Here is a 25,625-nt window from a genome sequence, read left to right as displayed (position 1 = left end):
TGGAAGAACTCACCGTAAAGACTTACTACGGAAGTCAGATCATTCAACAAAGGCTTGCATGATTTATATGCTAGAACCATTTCAAAGTTGGAGTCTGGTCAACAATATCACAAGTTATTTATGTAGTGTAAAGCACTGATAAACGCGTTTATAGTTACCATTATCCTTGTTTAGGGTCGACCTGTATATATTACAGCCCTGGAGACAGGCATGTTGCATTCAGTGCTGGCAACACTGACTCGTACAAGTAGACTGAAAACAGTTCCTCAGACAAAATAGATCCGTCGAGAACACATTCCTTTTAATGTCTAATGGTCAAACATTACGTCGGACGTCCGTGTTTGCTGTTCAAACTGCTCGATTGCATCTGCAGGTAATTGCATGTATTATGCCATTAGAACGCCCGTGTGAATAAGGCATCGCCAATTATATGTGACTGTAGGAACGTTTCATGCTATTATGCTACCGACGTTAAGCAATAATGTCCACAACGGCAAATTATCTGCTAAAGTTAATCCTCAAGCGGCCACGGCATTACACGAATGGGAAGACTGAAAACGATGGGATGGCGGGTTTTACTGAACTCGTTCAAATATGAAATGTAAACGCTGGAAAACAACGTGTTACGTCAGAAGCCCATTAGTTACATCTGGCGAAAAGGCACAATTTTGGTGATAGATCACTGATCACTGAAACGCAGAGATGAGTCCTAGTGTTCGCTAAGAGGGGCGCATGTCCGGAAACCTGTGCCCACCATTCACACATTGAGAAGTGTTCAGCAATAACACGTACTTGTTAAAGCTAGTACTGAACTAACGCATGGCTTCAAGTTTATTTACGCCAAGAAGTTATCAGTAATAAACAAGACCGGTCACCACTGACTGATTGGAACACTGATGGTTTTCGACAGGAAGAGTCAGAATCTGTTCATGTGTCTTTTATAACATTCTCACTGATTCAATTAGTGACATAACGGAAGGGTCTTTGTCACGTATGTCAAAACCTCAAGGACCGTTCCGTCACTGGTTGTATGAAACAGCCATTACTGAAACCGACCTGGCAATGATAGGATTTCTTTCAAAATAATCAAAGAAAACTTTACAGAGTTGAACAAACATTTTTCGATTTGCATCTTCGGGATCCTTTCGGCCACTGTATTCACAAAAGAAATACTTCTCATTTCCACTCCCGTTTCTTGGTCAATTAATGAATACTCTGAGACGTGTTCAATATGGAACAATCGAAGACCCCATTCGAGTCAGGACGGAGCCTAGCTGATCAAGCTGTTGAGTCACAAAACTGCTTCAACCATTTCAACGACACAGTGCCGCTGTTTGCCCCACTGCTCCCTATTGTCGCTGGAGTAAAGCCTATTTAGTTCTAAGATTGCGTTCCTACGATGTAATCAATTAAGTAAAGATTTAAGCCTCGGGGTTAGATCAGACCAAACCTCATCTAGGCCACTTAAACAATCGTGGCAAAATCCCACCTCGCTATCGCCATCTAGACTGCTTGCTTTCGTTAACGGCGTTGATGGCCTAAATGATTAACACTTGGTACTTGTTTGATCTATGTGATATGTGTGTTGAAGTCATTACTTCAAGGACTTTATAACTACAGTCAATATAACATCCAACGGTAGTAGTTGATCAGATGCTGTGTGTGTTTGTTGAATTTCGTTCACAAACGTAATGGATAGAATGCAGTTTGATTGTATAATGTCGAATGGTTCTGGAATCTTAAATGACAAAAATCAATCACAACCATAACTTTCATCATTATCAGTTGGACAAAGTCCTGATATAACTGAACCACTGTTCAAGGTGGTGACACATCGATGTTGTTAGTTTTATACAATGGTTGACAATATCTGATACAACATCAAAGACGTTGGGAAAATATGACCATCAGAAAAAAAACCCGCTGAAACCAAAAGCATGGGGTATATGACAGTTGATCAACATCAGAATACTGAGTGAGTGAGTAACCTAATGGGCGAGTTAGTGAGTCGGTGAGTCAGTTAGTGGCTGAGTTGGGCTTCATGAAACTTGGAACGGTATTCCGTTATGCCACCCGGTGTCAGCTTAAAGTGGGAGACATGCCTTAAGTGATGCAGGTCTCAGTCTTGTACTGCGTTGGTAAATCCCTTGAGCAAGTGTATGGATCTGAAACTCCTAGAAATATGGTCCGAGCGAATCAGGATTGGGACCCAATTCCTCCTCGAACCAATGACACAATTCCATCTCTTAACTTTTACCAATACTTACATTGATGCCATCTTTAATGTTTGAGCGGGACAACTTGTCTCTCTTCTTAACGTCGAAACTTTTGAACATGTCAATCAAACGAAGGTTGTCCATTTTCATGTACTCAAACAAAACCAGCGTGGGTTCCCATCGCTGAAGACTGGTTCCGTCATGGTCACGTGACACAGAGCCAGTGGCCAGCTTCATCTCGTGACCGTGAATGACCTTGAGGTTCCGGGTATCCTGGATGGCCTTCATGGTTTCTATGAACTCACCATCGACAGCAATATCCTGGAAGAGTAAACAGGTAAGTTAGGGAGGGAGGGAGTGGCAAAGTGATTGGGTTTACTTTTACACCGCCTTTAGCAAAAATCAGAAACAGGTTCCATACATTGAGCGACTTGATGAATGCGAACCCGGACCTTCGGCGTGACAAGTGAACACTCTAACCACACACCTTCACCACCGCCCTGCTTGTGATAGAGTGAGTTAATGAGTTAAACAACAGTGACAATCAGTCAGATTCTAACACTGAGGGGAGAAAGGTCACTAAGGCGTACGTTCTGAACGTTTACCACATTTGAGAATACATAACACGGGTTTTATGTTGACACATCAAAAATCAAAATCGGTGTGAATATAGGATTCGAACTGGAGACCAGGGAAGTGCTGATAACTGATCCTGACACCTGCAATAAAAGCGCCACACAATAACATGTAGTGGATAAGATACTAGGACAAATCTGGGGAGGGATCGAACTGACATTAACCAATATTTCGTGTACCTTAAGGTGAGAATGAATGCTTTACAAGGAGATGACTTTCTAATAAATTTGTAATGGGAAACTATACCTAAAGGCACGGTTCCGTATGTCAAGATGAGCCCTGGCAATACATAACTAGCCAATACCAGCTAACTTATATACACCGTGTCCAGAAACTGACACTTTCCCGTGTTATCGAGTAATAAACGGTATATATTAGCTATGTATATTAAGCGAGGCGAAAATCGTGTATGTGTATGTAATCAGTGGCTTGCTTGACAGCAGTGACAGGATGGGGACGGTGAATTACTGACTGGACTTGTTTCATTTTGCTATTTAATCCGATTGTACGAGTTCTATTGTATATTAGATACAGATTGAGGCGGTGAGTATACATATATTTTTATATAAAGTACAATATTTCCTATAATATATTCCACAATGCATTTGACTAACGAGAAGAGTCTCGCGACATTTGTTCATAGAAAGTCCAAAGTCCAACAATATCGAGTATGCTCCAAGCCCCCTTTAACGGCATTTAGAGGTACCTGACAGTGAGGATAGTCTTACTCCCCCACTCAGCGTTAGGCTGAGAGGCTTTGATTTATCCTATAGGACCCTCCAACGGATAAGTCACACACACACATACATACACTCACACACACACATTAAAAAAATAAATAAAAAACAATATTATATTATCTAGCAGCAATAAATTGCATTCGGTTCAAATAAAAATATGTGTGACAGTTAATCGAGACCATTAATGTGAAATTTAAGTTCGCTTTTTAACACATGACGTGAATATTAAAACCTTTACAACGATTACCTGTGAGTGTAGGACACCGAGGCACAGGTTTTATGTACTTCCGGTAAACACATTGGAAGAGAATCTGGCTCCAGTGCATCGTGGGAGCAAGAAAACGCAAATAGAGCACTTAGCATTTTGCCAAAGGCAACTCGGCACGCATGTATCTGAATGAAGGGAGATAAATTGATAATTTATTACCATTCTTATTCTCTCATGCTCCCCTCAACGCTTATCCAATGTGCTGGTACACCGACAATGACATTCATTCTCCAATATTGTGAAGGACCATCCATTTTTATTTCGTGAAATACTGTCATCTAATGGCACATTTGCACCTCTTACCCTTCATCTATCAAGTTTGGAAACATCAATGATTTTCAATAAAAAATATACAAACTCGGGCAGTCAAGTTTGAAAATGAAGCATAACCATTTTGTCTTGGTACTCTTTCTTCGAAGATGAAGCAGAGCAAAGAGAAATTCGCAGTGCTCATCAGCTGAACACCATGACAACAACAGCTACTTTCCTTAAACATTTTATGTTTCGAAAAATAGACAAACTCACAAAGTTGAACTGACAGTACATTTACCAGATACAACATTTTCATTTACAAAAATAAGGTCAATCGTGCCATGAATGTTAGTTCAATTCTTCAATTGCATAGTTGCATCATTCAGTCGTAACTAAAGACAAACAGTAAAGTGAAAAATTTCTTCATAAAACCGATTTCATTCAATTTGCAACCTTCCGGTTTTATCCTAATTGTCCCTTTATGAATCACTGAGTGAAGATACCAGTTGTTCGTGTAAAGGCCGGACAGTGTCGCAACGACGGAATTCATGGAGCAAGCTGTCGACCATTTAGTCAAAGTATTTTAATTCACGATCCTCAGATAGAGCTGATCGATAGTTAACTGTGAAACAGAGCATTTTGTAAAGTAGGTTATCATGAAAACAATATTCTCTGTAGTTACCCCCACGCAGCTTGATCCCGTTGACGATGTGCACATTTGAAAGCATTTAACAGTAACGGATACCTGATTTCAACGAAGCCCCTACAGGTCTGGGGTATTTGTAATGACCGATTATTGCGGAAATTTGAAAGAAAAGACCCTTCTTGAATAACTTCACATTTTAATCATCGACAAAATGTTGAAACTCAAAGAAGCCATTGTCCATCTGAGATTTCTGCTTCTCAGCTGACTTTCGATCTACACCGATAAAAATATCTTAGGCTTTGGTTTGCATGTGATTTATTCTCCAAATAAAGACTGGTGACTAAATTTTTAGCCTGTTCCATCTGACCTTTAGAATTAATAAAAAATGATGATTTGTTGAAGTGTGTGAAAGTCGTATCGTTCAATAACGGTGATGCATTCTAGGGCGCTCAAGAAGAGACAGCTTCCAACTAATGTTTATGTTTGGCGTGTAATCTGTCAAGCATCGTATCTTACAACTGATTTTTTTATGTTTGACGAGTAATCTGTCAAGCATCGTATCTTACAACTGATTTGTATGTTTGACGTGTAATCTCTCAAGCATCGGATCTTACAACTGATTTGTATGTTTGACATGCAACCTCTCAAGCACCGGATCTTGAAATGTGTTCATAATTTAAAACATGCCAGTTGCAGAAAATGTAAGTGGAAATATGTCTTTAATGAAATGAGTTTACGTACCCCACACATGAATATCGAAAGACGACGTTTTCCCCGAACACGTATGTATTCAAGTTTCCTTGCAGTGGTGAACTTAACAGACTTAACTTTAAATGTGTCCATTCCATGCAGTGGTGAACTTAACAGACTTAACTTTAAATGTATCCATTCCATGCAGTGGTGAACTTAACAGACTTAACTTTAAATGTGTCCATTCCATGCAGTGGTGAACTTAACAGACTTAACTTTAAATGTATCCATTCCATGCAGTGGTGAACTTAACAGACTTAACTTTAAATGTGTCCATTCCATGCAGTGGTGAACTTAACAGACTTAACTTTAAATGTGTCCATTCCATGCAGTGGTGAACTTAACAGACTTAACTTTAAATGTGTCCATTCCATGCAGTGGTGAACTTAACAGACTCAACTTTAAATGTGTCCATTCCATGCAGTGGTGAACTTAACTGACTTAACTTTAAATGTATCCATTCCATGCAGTGGTGAACTTAACAGACTTAACTTTAAATGTATCCATTCCATGCAGTGGTGAACTTAACAGACTTAACTTTAAATGTATCCATTCCATGCAGTGGTGAACTTAACAGACTTAACTTTAAATGTATCCATTCCATGCAGTGGTGAACTTAACAGACTTAACTTTAAATGTATCCATTCCATGCAGTGGTGAACTTAACAGACTTAACTTTAAATGTATCCATTCCACGCAGTGGTGAACTTAACAGACTTAACTTTAAATGTATCCATTCCATGCAGTGGTGAACTTAACAGACTTAACTTTAAATGTATCCATTCCATGCAGTGGTGAACTTAACAGACTTAACTTTAAATGTATCCATTCCATGCAGTGGTGAACTTAACAGACTTAACTTTAAATGTGTCCATTCCATGCAGTGGTGAACTTAACAGACTTAACTTTAAATGTGTCCATTCCATGCAGTGGTGAACTTAACAGACTTAACTTTAAATGTGTCCATTCCATGCAGTGGTGAACTTAACAGACTTAACTTTAAATGTATCCATTCCATGCAGTGGTGAACTTAACAGACTTAACTTTAAATGTATCCATTCCTTGCAGTGGTGAACTTAACAGACTTAACTTTAAATGTATCCATTCCTTGCAGTGGTGAACTTAACAGACTTAACTTTAAATGTATCCATTCCATGCAGTGGTGAACTTAACAGACTTAACTTTAAATGTATCCATTCCATGCAGTGGTGAACTTAACAGACTTAACTTTAAATGTATCCATTCCATGCAGTGGTGAACTTAACAGACTTAACTTTAAATGTGTCCATTCCATGCAGTGGTGAACTTAACAGACTTAACTTTAAATGTGTCCATTCCATGCAGTGGTGAACTTAACAGACTTAACTTTAAATGTGTCCATTCCATGCAGTGGTGAACTTAACAGACTTAACTTTAAATGTGTCCATTCCTTGCAGTGGTGAACTTAACAGACTTAACTTTAAATGTATCCATTCCTTGCAGTGGTGAACTTAACAGACTTAACTTTAAATGTATCCATTCCTTGCAGTGGTGAACTTAACAGACTTAACTTTAAATGTGTCCATTCCATGCAGTGTATACAACAGTCTTGATATATTGATGGGCAGATGGACTAGATAGTAAGTGAGTACGGATTTACCTAGAAGTATTCTAGCAATGTCACGGAGGGGAACACCGAAAATGGGCTTCACACGGTGTGCCCACGTGGAGAATCTAAATCGGGTGTTCCTCGTGACGAGCGAACGCTTTAACCACTAGGCTACCCCACGCCCCGGTAGATGGACAGGTTAGCCTGAACTATATTAAAAAGTTTCATATAGCACTGAACTAAATGTCTGACAATATGATTTCGTGAAGTCATAACAATGAGTTAAAGAGTAAGAAGGTGGTTCACGTTTCATTGCTCGTAAGCATGCTGAACGACAAAAATGATGATCTGGTATATCGAGGCTGACGATGAAGCTAAAGATATTGCCGGAACAGAATACTAAAGGTTGGGACCAGGGTCGAGTGGTAGAGCATCTTGATTCAAAGCCTTGTTTAACGCTGTTTAAAGCTCAAATATTATGATGTGTGCATCTCGTTGTCAAAGAATTATTTCCTTTATTACACAGAGACCATGTCTTTGACTGAGGCAAGTGGCTAATTACACCGTCTAGACGGACGCTGGAAAACTGGATCTGGATAGTCAAGTTTAGTCCCTATGATGTACGGATTAATATACATTCCGCCTTAAGAGCGATCCCACGCTGGGCCATGCTGGCTGACGCTGGGTTTTAGACGAAAACCTTCCGCCCTTAAATATCACAGAGAATCTCTGCTGGAGACACTGCCCAGTGTCTATGTGCATTCTTGAAAATCTGATACAACCTCGACACCTTGTGGTCTGGTATTATCATCTTGCTGATCAATATAGTACTTGCAAATGAACAACGGAGAAACACATTGTGTCGTCAGCATATCCCTAACCAACCATTCCTGTGAATATTCCAACTATGGCGACTGTCTGTAAATAATCGAGTCTGAACCAGACAGTCCAGTGATCAACAGTATTGGCATCGATCTACGATCTACGACTGGGATACGATGACATGTGTCAACCGAGCCTGACCACCCGATCCCGTTTACAGCAAGCATGGGTTGCTGAAGACCAATTCTAACCTGGATGTTCATGGTTGGTCATTTGTCAAGTCACTGCTTTAACCATCCACCCGTCTCACAAATAAAGACTGAGTAAGTATTGTTTTATGGCACAGTCATCACTTTTCAGCAACATCACGACCTGTGACAAGGCCTACTTCATACACACTAGTGGTTGACATCCGAAAAAACACACACTATATCATCTATTATTATGAATATTAAAACACGTACTTCCAGAGACAGCTCCCTCAAGGTCGACTCCTTGCAGTCTGCTATCGCTTTCAGCAATTGGTTAGCGCCCTCTGTCGTCATGGGGTTGTGTCCCAGCTAGGGGATAACACAAAAATAAATTTTACGACATGAAACATTAGTTATATGAAAACCCTCGCAACTTTTCAAATATCACAAAAAGGTCATTGTAACACTGTCCCTTACCGCTGAACTTGCGCCATTCACTCATGTATTGTAGTACTTGAGCTTGGTGTGCCTTCACTAGAACGTGGGGTACTTTTCCTTCAAACTCAAGTAGTGCACCACTGAAAGCTCTAGTGTAATATTCGTTCAAACATAATTTTCATGTCACTTACACTTGTTGTAACATCCGGCCTTACTGTACGTCTGAAATGTATTCAAAAGTAGATATCCCGGAGCTGATTCAATAATATTGAAAAACGAGTTTTGCGAACTCTTAACTGGCAGTGTTCGCGGTAGGTTTTGTACGAGTGTTTTCATTACAATTCAAAATCATTTCAAAATGTATTTTTTTTTATATCTTTATATTTTAAGTTAATTTTTAGAATTAAGTTGATCAGAATCGATGCGTCCAAAACACGCTCGCAAAATATTGTTTGCGTGTTTTTTTGCGTAAAAAACAGGTTTCTGGGTTAACACTGATTGGTATCCGGGCTGGTGGTTTAGCCTTGTGGTTAGTGCACTCGTTCATGACGCCAATGACCAGAGTTCGATTGCAGTCATTTCTGGTTTCCCTCGCGGTGATATTGTTGGAATATTGCTAAAAGCAGCATAAAACTCAGCTCAACTCACTCACTCACTTCTCTGATTTCCTGCTCTAAATCGAGTACACTCCATTGTGCATATGAAAAAAAAATAAATACAGAAAAAGTATGTCAAATCTATCTCATGAATAACAGCTAAAATATACATTGTATTAGAACGACGTAAGTACGTCCAAGGTCAAGGTTCATGTTATTTATAGCACACTGAGAACGCATGAAGTCCGTGAGCGTAGCAGGTGTCAAGTGTCATAAAACATGGGGACTCTCGTTCGGAGAAGTGAAACAGACGACTCCACGCAGCCCGCCATAATGCTGCAACTAACATACACGTGAGTACTTATGTGCAAATATTATCAGTATATATTTCGTATTTCGCTAAGCGGCGTCTCTGACTCTCAGACAAGTAATTGTCGAGTTCGAGTTTCAGAACCGCAGTATGCCACTGTTGACATACCCGTGCACGTGAGGAATTTGCCTCACGTGTACGACCTGTTTGGCCTCTCTTCGCACATTATGCCCTGACGTTAATGAAATACTGACAAATGCCGCGTTTTACCCTCGATAATAACACAGGGTCTAATGGAGTAGTGTTAAAACATGGCAATATGTCTTTTTGGCCCCACCACAATGACTGCAATAACGGACCCATTGTTGCTAAGATCTTCATTGAGATCACCGCAGATCGGGTTTTGTAATATTCAAAGTTAAAACTTTACTTCAGTATGAAGAGAATGACGTTTAGGTATTGTGTTCAGTAGAGGTTGAACAGTTCGCTCTTTATGCCGAAGACCCCGGTTCGATTCCCCACATAAGTACAGTGAGTGAAGCTGGTGTCGCTCTCCACCATACGCATTCGGTGTGAAAGGTATACATCTGGGAGGTGAAATTGGTACATGCGTTGCCTTCACAATAATTGCGTAAAATGTGCATGCACATAAGAGTGTGCTTTGTTATTGTTTCATATTGTGAGTGTTCTGAAGTACCAGATTGACATGGTTATCCCACTCAGAAACAGTTTCGCTTATTAGACTTCTCTTCAACGCCATTGACCAACAAATAAAAATTTTGCACACCAGTTTGTTCGAAAAAAATCCTCGCGCAATTAAGAAAATCGGCTATGAATTATTGCACAAAATCATAGGCAATTTCTACATCCGCAATAAATAAGAGGTATAGAAATGTCTCAAAATTCATGACCTTACACGCGATCGTGGTACAGACCATACGTATTCATAGATTGATGTAATTGCGGATGATAAAGTGAGGAGTATAATGGTAGTACCTTGACTGTTTGGAGACCCTTGTTGAGCACCAGCCCGTGAGCCAGGAAGCTGAGGGACTGGTAGTCGATTCTATTGCACGTAAGATCCAGCTCCTGTAGTGACGTATTGACCTTCAGGGCCTTGGCTAACGCTAGACATCCCTCCTTGGCAAAACCATTCCATGCCACGTTCAGCAATTTCAAGCCTTGGTTTTTCTGTAAAGAAAGTGGGCGATGGGATAGCCTAGTGGTTAATGAGTTTGTTCATCACGCCGAAGACCCGGGTTCGATTCCCCACATAGGGACAGTGCGTGACACTGATTTCTGGTGTCCCCCGCCATGACATTGCTGGAATATTGCTAAAAGCGACGTAAAATTACACCCGTTCACTCCTGTAAACAAAGGGTAATATCACTGAATGCTGGTACTAAGGGACGTTACTCTGCAAACAGATTTGCCTTAGATCCACAGGGCAACAATACACCTTCCTGTCTTTGTTTGAACAGTGTCTCTTGACTTCAGTAGTTGACTTCAGACTTTTGTATTTTCCCAATGCTTGCTCAAAATCACATGAATCGTGATTCATGTTATGCTGTCCAACATTATAACTTACATATACCTCACACACACACACACACACACACACACACACACACACACACATACACACGATATATATATAGAGAGAGAGATAGATATGTGTGTGTTACATATATATCTATATATATATATATATCTATATATATATATGTTACATATTCAAGAGTACATTTTCACATTTATTACTGGTATAAACACATGCCAAGGCGCGTCATTTGTTCCCCTGTAAAACATGATCAACACCACAGGAACGCTTTCATACAAATCAGAGGCGGTAGATTAGCCTTGTCACGCCACAGTCCACGGGTGGGGTGGGGGTCGGGTGTTTTGGGGCTCGATTCCCCACATAGGTACAATACGTGAGGCCCATTTGTGGTGGCCCCGCCTTGATCTTGCTGGAATATTTCCAGACGGTGAGTAAAAGTAAACTCACTCTATCACTAGTACAGATCAAAGCGTCAGCGTTTATTCCAATGCGGGTGCATGGGCCAGTTCGGTTTAAGGTCGGTTTGAAAGGAATTCCACTTGAATTATGGGGTGTCAGGCCCCTAGTGGTCGGTGTAGGTGAGTTTAGTTTTACGCCGCACTCAACACTATTCCAACCCTATAGCGACGGCCTGTAAATAATCGAATCTGGACCAGACAGTCCAGTGATCAACAGCAGGAGCTTCGATCTGCGCAGCTGGAATAAGATAACTCGTGTCGACAGCATATTATCGTTCTTCGTAACTGGGATACAATGACAAGTCCGCGGCCTGACCACCAGATCCCGTTAGTCGCCTCTTACGACAAGCATTCGGTACTGAAGATCGATTCTAATCCGGATCTTCAGGGACACCTTAGAGGTCGGACAACCGCAGTGATGCTTGTCCGACAGGCCAACTAACCAGCATCATTGCTTGTTGACACCAAGACACACAACACGTGCATGTCTGTTTCTGTCTTTACAGGGGGACAATTGGCGTGCCTTTGCAAGTGTTTGTAACGGGTGATGCAAGGCATTAACATGTAAATGATGGAAATGTTTGTATGAACAAATATATGTATCTAATATAATATAGATCATATTATATTAGGTAAGAGATATTAACTTTCAGAATCAAAATACTAGGTAACAACTTCAGTGGCATTCATCTTGCCACTTCCAGCTTTTCTAGATGTGTACTGGTAAACTGATACAGAACCACTGCAGGCAATTTAATTGTGGACAAGCAAAATACAGAAGACAGGAAAGAATTTTCAACCAACTATAGGGAAGTTTATAGTTGCTCCAGTATTGCTGCTGAGGCAATTTTTCCGCAGAGCAGAGTCCCTTAGTACCAGGATCCGGGGCGGTGGTGTAGCCTAGTGGCTAAAGTGTTCGCTCGTCACACTGAAGACCGGGTTCGATTCCCCACAAGGGTGCAATGTGTCAAGGCCAAGCAGTGACATTGCTTAAACATTGCTTGAATATTGCTAACAGCGGCGTAAAACTTAACTCATTCACTCACTAGTACCATGATCCAACGACCTGGTATTGGCTGTGGCTATGATCCTTGGCGTGATTACGATCATAAGCGGTAGAGTGCACGTAGGGGTGTTATTGGAATGCTGTTCAAAGCTGCATTAGATGAGACTTCATTTATCGAAACCACTGCATTGATTTACATCAGCCGTATCGTGTCTTGGTTTGAGGAAAATAATCATACTTTGAACTGGGGAAAGTGGCATTTCAAAATTCTTGATTTGGGTATTATTTCAATAAAAACGACCACACTCTGAAAACGTTTCTGGAAAAGCCCGTTCCGCATTGCCAGAGACGCTAAGCAACTCTACATTTGGTAATTAAATAGTTTCACTCCTCACTGCAAATTTCAGACGCGGCTTGTTTGCGGAGTATATTTTACTAGTCGACCCCCATCTGCTGAAGTGTTCATCGCCTGATTGATGTTCACACAACGGTAAAATCTGGACTGCTTCCTCAGATATTGAACGTTCAATCAGTTCATTCGAGCTGTATACCCTGAAATACACTTAATCACGTAATACATGGGAATAATCACGCAATTGCCTACCAGTCTAGCTAACAGGGTTAATTGAGGTTGCAATCAATGCTGTCTGAGGTTCAACAAATAAAATGTATTTAAAAATCAAACACCCATTCCAGTGGCGTTCTCCAGAAAATCCCCTTAGAGCAGACAGTTGGTCCAATGTCGAGAGACTCTGACCCAGGAGTGTTTTCTAACATGGAGGGCAAACAGCTTTAAGGGGGTAAGGGTGACGGAAACAGAAAGCGAGGCCCCTGTTCCAGAAGATGAGAGGCCGCTTACCGCCAAAGCCTTGCTAAGCTCCACAGCACTCTCACGTCTCAAGTGATTCCACTGCAGGTCCAGTGTACGGAGCCCGGTGCTTGTGGCTGCCGGATTGAGAGAAAGATGGTTAGAAGGATGGGAAATAACTAAGGCTGTGTTTAGAGGAGAAAAACAATTTCTGGACCGAATGAGTTTGTCGTTTTGAGTGGTGAGTGCTCAGTTCGATGACTTTGCAAGAGGCAAAACTTGTCAGCATGATTAGAAATCTGTCACTTGGACACTGTGAGGAGTTTCTGATTTTGAACATTGGTCCACGCAATTAATTGTTATTGATTTTAGTTTGGTACTTTACTGTAAATACTTCCTTGGTTATAACGTAGAAGCGGAACCCTTAACGTCCCCTCAAAGAAATTACTTATTGCAAACAAAACATAACTACTTCTTTGAATTTACAAGTAGGGTCAAACGTTCGAAGGCTGTGGTTATCGGAATGTCACATCAAGCTCGACTAAAAGGGACCATTGACAAGACTGAAACATTGCAAGGAACACAACTCGTGAAGACCCGGGTTACAGTTGTCTTCAGCAACCCATGCTTGTCGTAGATGCGAATAACGGGATTGGGTGGTCAGGCTTGTTGACTTGGTTGACGCATGCCATCGTATCCTGACTGTGTAGATCGATGCTGATGTAATTCTGTGGATTTTCTGATATGGACTCGAACATTTACAGACCGGCAACCACCATCATATGTTGCTGAGTGCGGTGTTATGAAATGAACCAACATCAACGAACAAACATTAAAAATAAGTAAAAGTACAGTTTATATGTGTGTTGAAACCTTCCTGAACCTTAGAATATTACTGAAAATATTTCACACTGCTACAGTACAAGAAGCTGTTTCCTGGTTTTCTCGTCGTAATATCGCAGCAATATTGCTTGAAGCGACATAAAACCCAGACAATAGAGAAAAGGCTGACTAGCGAAGAATTGCTACATTCACAGTTGCAAAAGTTAGCTTCCGTTTCGAAATCTAGTTTGTCGTTTCCCGTCTTTGAAAACTTCGATAACACCAATCAAATCTTTTAAAATGGCGCTGATCATAGTCAGTGAAGTCATAAAATAATTACGAATAATGGAATCAGCCTAGGGCTGTGATCCCACGTAATATGTATTTTGAAGTCTTGGGCTTTTCTTAATAAAATGGACAATTAAACGATTTCCGTGCAAAATCAGTTACTGCTTGAAGCGCCTGTTAAATTCATATTATGTGAAATCCCGATTTGCGTTGTTGAAGTGAATCTCTTTTGCACACATTATATGAGAGTTACCATTAGTCTTCGGGCGACATTAGTGATTCGGGTTTTTAATATTGCCCATCAAGTGAACACATATAACCCGCTGGAATATGATATGAAGTTCGATCTATGGATGTTTTCATTTCGAGTTCGGGCGGTACTCCAGCAGTATTGGTTCGTCTGTCATTTGGACCAGGCAATGCCGTGGTTGAATTGGGCATCGATGTGGGCTACTGCGATACGAATAACTTAATGTCAACCGAGTCAACGGACGTGATTAAAACGATACATGATTCTGGGTGTCCGGAGGAAAGCGTTTTCAAACAAGAAAATATTCCCGAAACTGACAGAGGAAAGAACGTACTTGTGAAAATTGGAATTGTTTGCTAATATGTATCTACACATGGAAAAAGACTCCTTTGGAGAATATATGCCCTGCTACACTGACAATCTGATCTGTGTTGTAGCCTGTAAATGACAAAACATAACTACTTATTGACCTGGGTGTCATTGTACAAGACAGCGCTACGGCAGTCGTAACTCTATGTTAAGGTGAGCCGTGAAGGTCCAGGGTAGAAAAGGACTTCAGCAACCCATGCTTGCCACGGGATCTGATGGTCAGGGTCGCTGACTTGGTTGACACATCATCGGCTCCGAATTTCTCAGATCGATGCTCATGATGTTGATCATTGGATTGTCTGGTATAGACTCGATTATTTACAGACCGTATAGCTGGAATATTGCTGAGTGTGGCGTAAAACTAAACTCACTCACTTTGTTAAGGTATGGGAATTTCGATCACCTTAGCGCTAAGATCGGTTTGTACAACGGCACACAGGACCACCTTCACAAAACTTTAAGGTGATAGTAAGTCATTACGGTAACTTTAGTGTAATGTTAAAGAACAGCAGTTAAGGGTAACCTTAGTAAAGGTTGTTTCGTGAAAGGAGCCTCAGGTCTATCCTAGTATCCCGACATGTGCCGTATTTAGAGGAAAAGAGAAGCATGGAAACCCGAAAACAACTGAAATAATGACAACAGAAAAAAAAACAGTGAAGAACCGAGTTAGAATTGGTCTTAAGCAAACCATGCTAACGGGATCGGGTGATCAGGCTCGCTGACTTGTCATCGTATCCCAATTTAGAAGATCGACGATACATTGTTAATCACAGGATTGTCTGGTACAGATACCATTATTTACAGAAAGCCGCCAATAATGCTTGAATATTGCGGAGTACGGCTTTCAACAACAAACAGTGATACTGAATACTGCTTTGATCAGTGCAAAATCCTTTTTGGAATATTATAATAATTACTGAGCTTGACTTGAAGGTCAGGAACTTACTCAGAGCTTCTGCGATGACTTTCCCTCCCGTTGCCCCAAGTCTGTTGTGTCCCAGGTATAATTCCTGAAGCTTAGGGCACGACTGGAATAGAACACAGACACATAGCGAGACTCAAAGGGCACCTGCTGGGGTTGAGTTGTTGATTATGCAGAAACGTCTAGCACAGCAGTACGTTAGCTTTATTTAAGACGAATGTGGTCTGGTTTATATTTACCTAAAGGTCTTATTATTAAAATTAAGTGGAAAAAAGAAATTACCCATCTGGGTTAAATGTCAGACGGAAAGAGGATAATAGCTCCCCCATGTAAATGACGATTAAGTCAATGTCGTTACATACCAGGTAACCGGGGGTAAACAGAGAGGGGAGAAAGAATGAAAGAAGGGGATTTTGCCAATGACAGCAGGGTTCATTGTGGGTTTTTTATATTAGAAAGTATATTGGTTTTAAGATCGACCCACTCTAGATAAAAACAAAATTACAAATGGAAATTAATTCAAAGTATGTTTATGTAGAAAGTAAATTAACTTTTTGATTTTGTCACCAAATTTTAGTTTCATGCTACCGATTTTTAATAAGCAGCTGAAAAAGTGAACGTGTGTTTTATTTCGGGGGTCGTTGGGGTAGCCTAGCGCTCATGCCGCAGGAATTGGTTCGACTCCACTCCTGGTTTCAGCGTAAGAAGCCAGTAACGTTTGCAAGGGGCGACGTGGTAGCCTGCTGGTTGAAGTTTTCGCTCGTCACACCGAAGATGCGGTTTCGATTCCCTACTTTGGTACAATGTATGAAACCCATGTCTGGTGTCCCCCTCCGTGATGCTGCTGGAATATTGTCAAAAGCGGCGTAAAACCATACTCACTCACCCACTCACTCTTGGCAACCAGATCATCGAGTAACATGATTTACTTTATGGTGGTGGAGTTGGTAATGCTCTTGGCGGCATTCCAGCTCTGTAAAGCCAATCTCGACAATCCTGTCGTGATATTGCTGCAATATTCTAAAAGGCAATATTCTAAAAGCGCGTAATACCAAACTCATCCTAACCATGTTGAAATACTGTATAATATAGTCGTGAAGGAGACGGTAAACTGTTCACCCAACCTTCCTTCGAAAATTAGGATGAACAGAACGAGGTTCAGCTTCAAACTCAGACTAAATCACTATTCGTTCACCCATTTGATGGTCTGAAGTACCACAAAGCTAATTACAAGATTATAACATACAAACTTTGTAAAAACGGGTATGTCACGTGATTTCATGAGAAAGAGCCTCCAGAAACCGCAAACTTACAATGGCCTGCAGCTTTGAAAGTTATACACGATGTGTGCTCGTCATTGGGGAGTTACCCCCCTTAGACTTATAAGCGCCTACCTTGATAATGCTGGCGATGTGAGATGCATCTGTATGGTCGATGTCGTTTTCTGTAGAAAAACATTGTCAGTATTAATATTTCTTATTGTAGGTTTTGTCAATTTGTTCTTGTTACTTTAATTAACAATGTCCCTGTGAGACAATATCGTGAGTGCATCACTGGTTCGTTATTACTTTGTTGTCACATGTGCCTCACGTGATGAGATTGTTGCGTGAGATATCCGGGTTCTTTCAGATACTGCACTTGACAAGTAAGGCATTATCGTTACATTGTTACTACAAATGATAGTTTCTTAAACCATCACATAAGTGCACAATTTCACAAACATGAAAAAAAGAGCATCTTCGGCCATGCAGGATATATACATCTACTATCGGGATCGGGTGGTCAGGCTCGCTGACTTAGTTGACACATGCCATCGGTTCCCAATTGCGGAGATCGATGCTCATGATGTTGATCACATATCTGTTCCACACTCGACTATTTACAGACCGCCTCCATATAGCGCTAATATATCGTATATTATTTCAGTGACGCCCCCCCCCCCCCCCCTTCCATACCAACATTGAATCGGTTCGAGTTTAATTTGTTCTCTCCATCATTCTAATTTCTGTAAGTGTTATTAAACTTGTAACACTTAAATACGATTGTTAAACAATTTATTTTGTATGTTCAGCTTCAGTATCTGTCACCTTACCTTCTAGTTTAAGAACCCGTATACAGTTGTTTAATCTCAGTGTCTCTGCCAGAGCGTTCAGGCCGCTCCGACGGGGATTAGTCTGCGACAGATTCTGTAAATAAAACCACAGTCGATAATGCTCAATATTTATAGAGATAAATCGAACATCGAACATCTAACGAAACTAACAACGAAACTAGCGAAACCTGCTGCAACAATAATGGCTTCAAGACGGTAGCTAGTAGGGCTCAGACGGGTTCAAATGTTCTACCCTATTACCCTACCCTACCCGGATACCCGTTATGTTAATTCAAAATTGGAAGAAAAGGCGATAAATTCTTTAGCTGGGAGGCTAACATTTTTCAATATCTTAACCATGTATTAAATTTAAAAAGAATGTAAATTATGTCTAAATCATCAAAGACAATACAACCTTTGAATCATTAAAGAATAACATATTGCATTGTTTAACCTATTGGTCATATGATCACAACAGGTTCACGTATTGAGACTGGGACCCGGATCCAACTCGTTACCCACCCGTCCCGTGCATCCAGGTTACCCGTCCCAGCCTATAGTTTAGCCAGGTGTATAACAGGGGAGATATGGTGTCATCTTACGGATGTTTCATGTCCATCTGTGTATGGGCAGAATTACCTTAAAATATCATATTAAATAAATATAATAATAGTTATTAACAACATTACTCGTGTATATTTTTAGCAAATCTCACTTTTCTGTCTCTCAGCTTAGATATCTTCGTTTGTTTTGGGGGACTTCTCTGTTTTAATGGGAGGGGTTTTGGGGGTTGTATTTCTTTGTTATATTGCGGATGTCATGGCTGCCAACTTATTGTGTGATGACTCCTCAAACCGAATACCCGACGTTGATCCCCTGTGTATACTTTGGTAGCAGGGATGCTTCGAGTGTAGCTGAATATTGCTGAAAGCGAGATAAACACCTCATTCGTTCACCAGCCAATGTCATATTTGTTTACAAAGACGATGCTCAGTCGACGAAAACGTGGCTGTCTTTGGCAAAGAGGGGAAAATATCATCGACAATATTTTGTCTCATGGCAAATCCATGAATACAGTTCACCACACTACCGTAGAGGTGTCAGCACCTTCACACACGTGCCATGAACCTTGCCCGTTTATTTACATTCAGTAACTTTTAAAGTGGCTTGCTGAAAAGACTACAGGTAAACAGACAAACTTCTCAGCTGTAATATTCTGAGGATAAAACGTGTAACCATATCGTCCATAAACTCGATATTTCATAAAAACGTGTTTAGATTGTAAAAATAAAATGTCTGGGAAATGAAGAACCTGCACTAATATTTCAAAATTCAGATGAAAAATGTCAAATTTGATATTGACAATAAATCAGCTGGAATCAAAGAAATTCAACAGCCAGGAAAGGCATAAACCGAAATGAGATATTAATGCAGAAAATACGCTTAAAACGCAGCATCTACGCAGTCTAAACATTGAACAAGGAGAGGGTGTATTGTCAAAGCTCGGAAAAATCAATATCTACAATGAACAAAACCAAAAACAAAACATCAAATGGCACTGACGGTTGAATGTGGAGGGCCGTGAATGCCAACCGATTGATCCATAATCAGAAGAGGTTTTCAGTCTGCCATAACTTTGAAGAGACTCCGACAGCTTGTTTGTTTAAGCAACGGTGTCTTAAATATCAACGTGCAGTGAAGTGCAGGATTAAACATTGCTGTGTCCATTCTGACCTGGATGTGCGTCAGTACGTCGGGTAATGCCGGTTCGACACAGCCGCGGGGCAGTAGGGTAGCCTAGTGGTTAACGCGTCCTCTCGTCACACATAAGACCCGGCTCAATTCCAAATATGGATACATGTTTGCAACCCCATTTCTGGTGTCCCCGTCTTGATATTGCTACGATACGTCTAAAATCACTAAACTCACTAAAACCTTACTCACTCACTCTGGGCAATCAAAACACCAATTATCATGACATACTTTATAACGGTGGAGTTGGTAATGTTCTTGGCGGTAATCCAGTCTCGACAATCCAGTGACTGACATGAGCCTCGATTCACGCAGTCGTCAACTAACTCATTTGAAACGACAAGCATGTGTGGATCAAGACCGATTCTAAACTAAAATGAGAAAAAATCAAGTTCACGTTCATTGGCGTGCCAAGTGTCTGATTATGTGCAAGTCTCGTTAGTTCAACCATGGTAATAGATAAATCAGACGTTAGCATTACGTGTTTCTGTGTTTCGTATAAAAACTTTTTGTTAATGTGGGCGGTTTCAGTGGGACCTGGAGTAAGTGGGTTATATCGGTATTCCCCTTAATCTCTGTGTTTGATGCGTAAGGAGCTCCAAGTGCTGCAGATGTAGTGGCATTTACCAGGTCGGTGAAACCTACAGTCTCAAGGCGATGTACTGTGATCCTACACAATCTCCATGACACTCTGGCTTTTCTTCCACATGAAGCTCCGCAATATGACTTGAATATTGCTGAGTGCGGTGTAAAACTAAACTCACTCACTCACTCCTCATGAAACTGTCATGCTGTTAGAGGGCCGAAGTCCTGCTCAAAGCGTCACCAACCCAATTCGCTTAGAACTCTGGGTATGTTCCAATGACCTACTCAACTGAGCAAGGGTAGCCTAGTGGTTAAAGAGTGATATTGGTTGATTATGAAAAAGCGACGCGAAATTAAACAAGCCCACACACTTATTGCCACTGACCAGTTCAAGAAGGTATCTGTTGGCTTGCATCATCTCCGCTATATACATGACCCCTATAGGACCCATATTGTTGTCCGACAGGTCAAGTTCCACTATAGTCCGGTCTTTCTGGCAAGTAGAAAGCATGCATGATGTATACTCAACCAAAAAAAAGTTCAGGACAACCTGAAGTTTCAATAATACAGTTCTTAATAGTTCATACTTTATTACACTTAGATATTGAGCATAGGGATGGTCCATAACCTTTTGTGTTGAGTACAATATTTCTAAAAGAAATTTGCATAATTTTTGTCTTCAAAGTTTATAATAAGCTTTTAACTTGTATATATGCAGTTCCAAAATTATTTAGAAACATTGTTCCAATGATTAAATACATGGTAGTCTTGTTTTTATGCTTTTGGAACAACCTGTGAAGGTGGGGGTCGGTTGGACAGACTTTGTCGAGGTTCTGTGGAAATTATGTTGAACGCCCCATGAAACCCCACGTTGGATACCAGTCTTACCTGTTACTAGCTGTACGTGCGTGTTTTATTTAGGACTGGTTTAGTCTTGTTGTAAAGCGTCCACCTGTTTCCCCAAAAGTCAGGGTTCGATTCCCAACATGGGTACAGTGTGTGAAGCTTATTTCAAGTAGTCCTAGGTGTGATGTTGCTAAAATTGGCGTAAAACCTTATTAACGCGGCTGTCGACACTTGAACAAATGATATTCAGGGAGGAGGAGGTGTGGAGGGTACATAGTTTGCAGGACGAACATTTATATGACCTCCCGGCCATGGAATCGATATGTACTTACCACTAACGCTATAGCTATGGGTTTGATCTCCTTGGGTCCAAGATGCATACCCCGGAGACAGACGGAGACCTTAGTCACCTGGTCTCTGAAGGCCCCACAGGGCGGCAGGCGACAATTCTCACACGCCTTTGAGTACACGATATCGGTGGTAATCTTCCTTTTCTTCGAGCGACGTCGAATATCCTCTGAAATATCGCAAAGCGGTGAGATCTTTGAATTATGCCCGGATATCTGTAGGATTTGTGGAGAATAAGAACATAACCCGATTAAACCGCGTGCGATGAATCGAGCACCAGCTGAAGAATATGCAGATTCTTCAGTTTTCTACCTTATGTTACCGTGAGCTTTTAGTTGGGCTTGTTCCTATAATTCATAACTTCGGCCTAATTATTTCTTTGACATTCATTTGGAAGCATGTGTACGTAGGAAGGATAAGATAAACTGATGTTTTCTTAATGCTGTTGAGTTGTTAGAACCTGCTCGGAAAGGTCACTCACTGGAAATACGCGATGACACCGTGTTCTGGCGGAAAGCTTCGTGTTTTGTTGGGTTTTTTTATGAAGCGCACAGATTGAAACAATTTTGCAACACTACTGTACTGTAACTACTGTACAACATGGGGAGTGCAGTCCACGGGAATATGTGGTTCTTGCCTACATGTTCCATACCTAATGTTCTTGAGAGAAACCGATTCACGTTCAACATTTCTCGTCCTTCGTTAAAATTCAGATGATATGTCCCTCCATTTTTTTTCTGAATACTCTTAAGGCACCCGTGAATATTCGAGTTAAAACTGGTCTTCAGTAACCCGGAATATTGCTGAGTATGGCGTTAAGCGTTGAACTAAACCAAACAAACCAATGAAAACATTAAGTTCAGCCATTCGCACACAGCATCTTTGAAGATTATCGCAATCTCATCCTGACTAAACAAGCAAAGCCAAAACCAACCTAGGGTTGAGATTGAGCTATACGCAATAATGATAACCACCTAAATGTATTCACTATTGACGACCTTATAACGTATAGAATATTACTGTATTCGTTCATGAGTTAAGATAATTAACAGTCCCATGACATGATAGCAACAATAAAAATGCTTGTTTACTATGTACGTTGTAATTGCAATACCAGCTAATCATAAAACCATATAATACAGCCTTTCATTGAAGTGGTTGGCAAAGTATAACATTGACATAAAGCGATTTTTTTCTAGGTTAAATCAGAAAATATATCAAACCTTCGTCGTCTTGATCGAAATTAAAATCAGCGTCTATATCAAACTCAAATGGTGTTGATTTCCTACGACCACGCCGCCTAAAGTCACTGTTGTGGTTTTCGTCGAAGTCACTGACGTCATCAGCAAAGTCGTCGTCATCGCTACTTCCCGATCCGTCAAAGTCACTGCCTCGTCTGCTCGTCGGTTTCTCCTCGCCAAGCTCCGTCAAGAACGTCTTCTCCCGATCCATCATCCGGGCAACCGTCTCGGCCAAGGAAGCCTCAGATGTCGGGCTGTCCATGTTCCGGTCAGGGTCCTTCAGGATGGACTTAGGAGATTCCTGGCCCTTACCAGGCTCCTCCGAAATGGCCGTCAGGTTGGCACCGTCTTTCAGGGCCTTCCGCCTGTAATGGTAAAGCGATTAAATCAAAGCTACACGCTGCAGTTATGGTAATGCCATCTTGTTGATTTAGGTTATGTTTCTGTTCCGATTGGGGTCACTCTGTCGGAGGTTCCTACCATTCAGCGGTATCAGCGCCACGAACACGGTAAATCCCACACTTTTACGTCGAGTTCATTATCGGACGTATTTCTTTCGGTTACTAAACGCTCACCCACATGGAGGAACAGCATTTTTCAGTACCACGTTAAACCCTTTTTCCCTTCACATCAACTTTCATTCAAAAGGAACATTACCCGTTCAGATCCGGGTTAGAATTGATCTTCAGTAGCCCATGCTTGTCGAAAAAGGTGACTAACGGGACCGGATGGTCAGGCTAGCTGACTTGTTTGCCACATGTCATCGGTTCCCGTTTACGTAGATCGATGCTCATGCTCTCATGCTATTGATCACTGGATTGTCCAGACTCGATTATATATTTACAGATTATCGCCTTAGAAGTGGAATATTGCTGAATGCAAAACTAACCTCACTCACTCACCCAAAAGGAACATACGGGTCCATGACTTCGGTATTCTTGGATTGTTTCCTGTCATTCTGTTGTGGAATGATTGAACGTTTCGTGAGACATTTAACAACCTTTATGGTAATGTTTCGTTGCCGCTACTGTGTAATAACTATGCCTTATGTCTTCTCCAAGGTGCCGTCAAATTTCATTAGTAACGAAAAAATCCCCTAAGGAACGTTGTGACGTGGGACAGAGAAAAAACTTTCAAAGCAAGGGGTGATTGATTCATTTGTTGGGATGAGTTTGTCTTCCTGGGTGGTAGTGTACAATGGGCTTTAAAGCTTGGCTGGTTTGTTTTAACGCCACATTCAGCAATATTCTACCTATATGGCAACGTAAATAATCGAGTCTGCATCACAAATTCCAGTGATGAACTGTATGTGTATCGTCCTACGCAAATGGGATACAATGACATGTATCAGCCTAGTCAGCGAGCCTGACCCCCCTAGTCCCTTTGGTAGCAACACAGTGGGTTGCTGAAGACCAATTCTAACTCGGGGTCGGGCGTTAACGAACTCATTCATCAAGACTCCGGGTGGATTTCCCCATGTGTACTGTGTGTGGAACCAGTCTATGTTGTCCGTTCTCGAAATGTTGGAGTGAGGTTGGGTAGCCACCGTAGCCTAGTGGGTAAAGTGCTGGGTAGTCACGCTGAAGACCTAGGAATCGAGTCGCCATATCGGTGCAATAAGCCTGTCTGTGGTGTCCACAGTCATGATATTGCTGGAATATTGCTAAAAGCCGAGTAAAGCCACACTGACTCAACCACTCGTAATTTGGGAAGAATATAGACTCTATATAAAACAGTCCTCACTTGACCACTTTTGGGTAAGGCGCTGTGTCTTTGTTGATCAAGTTTTTGCGCTCTACAGAACTCCTTGATAGACTCTGAACACCGTTGATTGCAGTGGAAAACAACATTCACTCTACACCCATTTTTCTCAGTAGAAAGGAAACTGCCATTTTGGCATGGCTACATTACAAAATTATAAATTAGGCAAAAAGGAATAATGAGGTTATGTATTGAATATTACTTTCAGGAACACTTTGTATTGTCATTCAAATTCGGTGTAGCGGTAAATTGTTATTTTGTTGCTTCACATAAACAAGTGCTTCAAATTTTCATATGACATTGCTTCAAATATTTTGTCTCTAAGTTTAGCCTGAGCACGGCATAATACCACATATTTATCAGTCAAAACAGACAATGTTCAGAATCAAAACCGACAACGTTCAAAATATGCAGTAATCAGACAGATTAAGAATATGGTGATTGATAATATTCTTGACGAAAATGTTTACTATTTTTGCGAGTCGGTATAAACGTATGAAGAATAGTCAGAATGCATGGTTCCGGTGACACGTGCAGACAGGCATTTAAACGCTATCTCTGCATTCATAAATTTTTGTTTGATATTCTTTAAAGGCGTTTAATGCTATAATTTCACCTACCTGACAATTTTTCTTCTTCCAGACCACATTTTGGTACAAGAGTATGTATTCCCACTAGAGCGAACTATATCCTCAACACATGTTAGTGTGACCACCGTACTGTCACCAAGGCCTCTTAAGCCTGCAGAATTCCACCTCTGGTAAATTCATGACACGGTGTGCCATCATATGTATACAAAATGTATCATTGAGTGCACACAAAAGTTGTTGTTTGTGACAAATAGTACACCCCTTGAGCGTACAGAAATTCTGTGTGACGCCTCACCTTCAACAAAGCAGGGCTGTCAACTGAGGGCGACCTTTCATTCCGAGACATAAAGATGATCTATATTTAGGTAAAGGGAAAAGACGATTCACAATATTTCATTCAGGAGATATTGCTAGTTACAAGTGAGTGTCGACTTCAACGTGACCACGTTTCTCATGCATATACTTTAGCCACG

At 41.0% G+C, this 25,625-nt stretch overlaps 1 protein-coding gene across 1 annotated transcript in view; it reads right to left on the bottom strand.

Annotated features, from left to right (window-relative positions):
* The window catches only part of LOC137272061 (leucine-rich repeat-containing protein 74A-like), a 31,828-nt gene extending 6,617 nt beyond the window's left edge, over positions 1-25,211 (bottom strand). The window contains exons 1-11 of the mRNA XM_067804430.1: positions 25,183-25,211; positions 22,784-23,166; positions 21,545-21,729; positions 20,752-20,859; positions 18,030-18,123; positions 17,332-17,381; positions 15,962-16,043; positions 13,338-13,423; positions 10,450-10,644; positions 8,383-8,478; positions 2,268-2,537 (exon numbers count right to left, since the gene is read on the bottom strand). Coding sequence (XP_067660531.1) covers positions 2,268-2,537; positions 8,383-8,478; positions 10,450-10,644; positions 13,338-13,423; positions 15,962-16,043; positions 17,332-17,381; positions 18,030-18,123; positions 20,752-20,859; positions 21,545-21,729; positions 22,784-23,166; positions 25,183-25,211 — 1,578 coding nt within the window. The remainder of the gene's footprint in view (positions 1-2,267; positions 2,538-8,382; positions 8,479-10,449; positions 10,645-13,337; positions 13,424-15,961; positions 16,044-17,331; positions 17,382-18,029; positions 18,124-20,751; positions 20,860-21,544; positions 21,730-22,783; positions 23,167-25,182) is intronic.
* Between the last annotated feature and the right edge of the window lie 414 nt (positions 25,212-25,625).

The sequence above is a fragment of the Haliotis asinina genome, chromosome 2 (genome assembly GCF_037392515.1).
Source record: "Haliotis asinina isolate JCU_RB_2024 chromosome 2, JCU_Hal_asi_v2, whole genome shotgun sequence".
NCBI classification, from domain to species: domain Eukaryota; kingdom Metazoa; phylum Mollusca; class Gastropoda; order Lepetellida; family Haliotidae; genus Haliotis; species Haliotis asinina.
This window is presented reverse-complemented; position numbering and strand designations above follow the sequence as displayed.